This window comes from Cucurbita moschata, unplaced genomic scaffold (assembly GCF_002738365.1).
Source record: "Cucurbita moschata cultivar Rifu unplaced genomic scaffold, Cmos_1.0 Cmo_Scf00023, whole genome shotgun sequence".
NCBI classification, from domain to species: domain Eukaryota; kingdom Viridiplantae; phylum Streptophyta; class Magnoliopsida; order Cucurbitales; family Cucurbitaceae; genus Cucurbita; species Cucurbita moschata.
Window position 1 is genome coordinate 3,678,674 of NW_019268539.1, and position 2,896 is coordinate 3,681,569.

Here is a 2,896-nt window from a genome sequence, read left to right on the forward strand (position 1 = left end):
GAGAAGTGAATTGTGAGATCCCACATCGGTTGGAGAGGGGAATAAAACATTTCTTATAACGGTGTGACAACCTCTCCTTAACAGACACGATTTAAAATCGTGAGCTTGGACTGATACAAATAGTATCAGAGCCAATTATCGGGCAGTGTGCCATGTGAGGACGCTGGACCACCAAGGGAGCTGGATTTGTGAGATCTCACGTCGATTGTAGAGAAACACGATTTAAAATCGTGAGCTTGGACTGATACAAATAGTATCAGAGCCAATTATCAGGCAGTGTGCCATGCGAGGACGTTGGACCACCAAGGGAGGTAGATTGTGAGATCCCACGTCGATTGTAGAGGGGAACGAAGCATTCGTTATAACGGTGTGAAACCTCTCTATAATAGACAGAAGTTAAAATTGCGAGGGATACAACCATATATAACCGACTAAAACTGACAATATCTATTAGAACTAGACTTACGTCGATTGGTTCGTTACGTTGTTGTTGTTGTTATGTTGTTAGGTTGTTCCGTGTAAGATTTAAATTTTTTCGTTTGCATGTCGTGATTTCCATTCATATTTCGATTATATCATCGTAAACTGACAAAATCTGAAGTGAACAGATAGATTTGGTGGGAGGGTATTACGATGCGGGAGACAACGTGAAGTTCGGGTTCCCAATGGCATTCACATTGACAATGCTATCATGGAGCGTTGTGGAATACAAGGCCCAACTTGGCGCCAAGCATGAACTACAAAACGCTCTTACCGCCATTAAATGGGGAACGGATTACTTACTAAAGGCTCATACAGAACCCAATGTGATGTATTGTGAGGTCGGCGATGGCGACTCAGATCATAGCTGTTGGATGAGACCCGAAGACATGACCACGCCCCGCACCTCCTTCCGGATCGACAGCCAACATCCCGGCTCTGACCTCGCCGGAGAGTCTGCCGCCGCTCTCGCCGCCGCCTCCGTTGCTTTCAAGTCTTCGAATCCTGCTTATTCCAACACGCTTCTTCGCCATGCAAAACAGGTTTCTGATACTCTTAACTTCAAGAATGTCGATTGGAATGTCTTGTTTTCTAAATTTTGTTGTTTTTATTTTGTTCATAGCTCTTTGATTTCGCAAGGAATAATCAAGGGTTATACCAAAATAGTGTTCCTGTAGCAGGCAAGTTCTATTCAAGCTCTGGATTTCAGGTACGTTTTGTTTTTGGTTCGGTCGAGTATGGGGTTTGTTGGATTTTGTTCCTTAATTTAATCGAAAATGTTTGATACAATTAAGGATGAACTGTTGTGGGCTTCTGCTTGGCTTTATCGTGCAACTGGGGATCAAACCTACCTTAACTATTTGGGTGGGTCTGGTAATACCGGTGGGACAAGAACTGCGTTCTCTTGGGACGACAAGTTTGCTGGTGTTCAAATCCTTGCAGCTAAGGTATGTCATAATTTACCCTAAACTATAGCGTAAGATCTGTGTGAGATCGTATGTCGGTTGGAGAGAGGAACGAAGCATTCATAATAAGAGTGTGAAAATCTCTCCCGAGTAGACATATTTTAAAATCGTGAGGCTTATGGTGATACGTAAGGAGTCAAAGCGAACAATATCTGATAGTGGTGGGTTTGGGCTGTTACAAATGATATCAAATCCAGACATGGAACGGTGTGTCAGCGAGGACGTTGGGCCTCCAAAGAGAGTGGATCATGAGATCCCACGTTAATTGGATAGGAATGAAGCATTTTTTCTTATAAGTGTGTGGAAGAAACCTCTTTTTAGCATACCCGTTTTGAAAATCAAAAGACAGATGACAATATATAACGAATCAGACAATATCTAGAATTATTAAAAACATTGATTTGAGTATCCTAAATAAAGATTGGATTTACTCAAAGCTCATACGTTAGTTTTTGATTTGGTGGGCAGCTGGTTTTGGATGGGAAGGTTCAACCATCAGGTTTGTGGTCAGACTTCAAGAGCCAAGGTGAGCAATTCCTTTGCTCTTGCATCCAAAAAGGCAACAACAATGTTAAGAAAACCCCTGGTGGACTCCTCTCCTTTGGGGATTGGAATAACCTTCAATTCGTCACCACCGCCACCTTCCTTGCCACCGTCTACTCCGACTACTTGGCTGCCAAACAAGCCTCGATTCAGTGCGTCGGCGGCCTCGTTCAACCCTCTGATCTCATCGCCTTCGCTAAATCTCAGGTACCATAGTTCATATAAAAAATTCATGTTATGGTATGATGAAAATAAGTTGAAAGCAAGTTTTTAATATTGGATTGATTGTTCAGGTGGATTATATTCTGGGTTCAAACCCGAGCCAAATGAGCTACATGGTTGGATTCGGTTCAAACTACCCGACCCAAGTTCATCATAGGGGAGCTTCCATTGTTTCGATCAAGACTAACCCTAACCCAGTCAGTTGTCAAGATGGCTTCAACTTATGGTTCAACAGGAATGCACCAAATCCAAATGTTTTAACCGGAGCCGTGGTCGGAGGACCCGGTGCTAACGATGGGTATTTAGATCAAAGAAACAATTTTAATATGGGTGAAGCAGCCATTGCAAATAATGCGCCATTAGTTGGTGTCTTGGCAAAGTTGGCTTGACTGTAACACCGTTAAGTTAAGTTGGATTGTGATTCCTAATAAGATGATTTTGTTTGTATTTTAGGTGGGAAAATAAGGTTTAGTAGGCTAAAATGACCTTTAAAAAGATTGGATTTGTAAAAAATGCCCTTGAATGAAATGCCCTTTTATTTGACATATATGCCCTCATTCATTGAACAAAATGGTCAATGCCATATAAATGAATGTAGTAGCTAATATGAATATGACTCAACGGACCTTGAAACTATTTGCTGAAACCACCACACCTAAATGGTGGTGAAAGTTCTCTATTTATAT

General features: G+C 41.8%; 1 protein-coding gene across 1 annotated transcript in view; it reads left to right on the forward strand.

The window, feature by feature from the left end:
* Nucleotides 1-2,599, forward strand: part of LOC111460021 (endoglucanase 14-like) — a 5,460-nt gene extending 2,861 nt beyond the window's left edge. Inside the window, exons 5-6 of the mRNA XM_023103099.1 lie at nt 1,914-2,195; nt 2,282-2,599. Coding sequence (XP_022958867.1) covers nt 1,914-2,195; nt 2,282-2,599 — 600 coding nt within the window. The remainder of the gene's footprint in view (nt 1-1,913; nt 2,196-2,281) is intronic.
* Nucleotides 2,600-2,896: the final 297 nt, after the last annotated feature.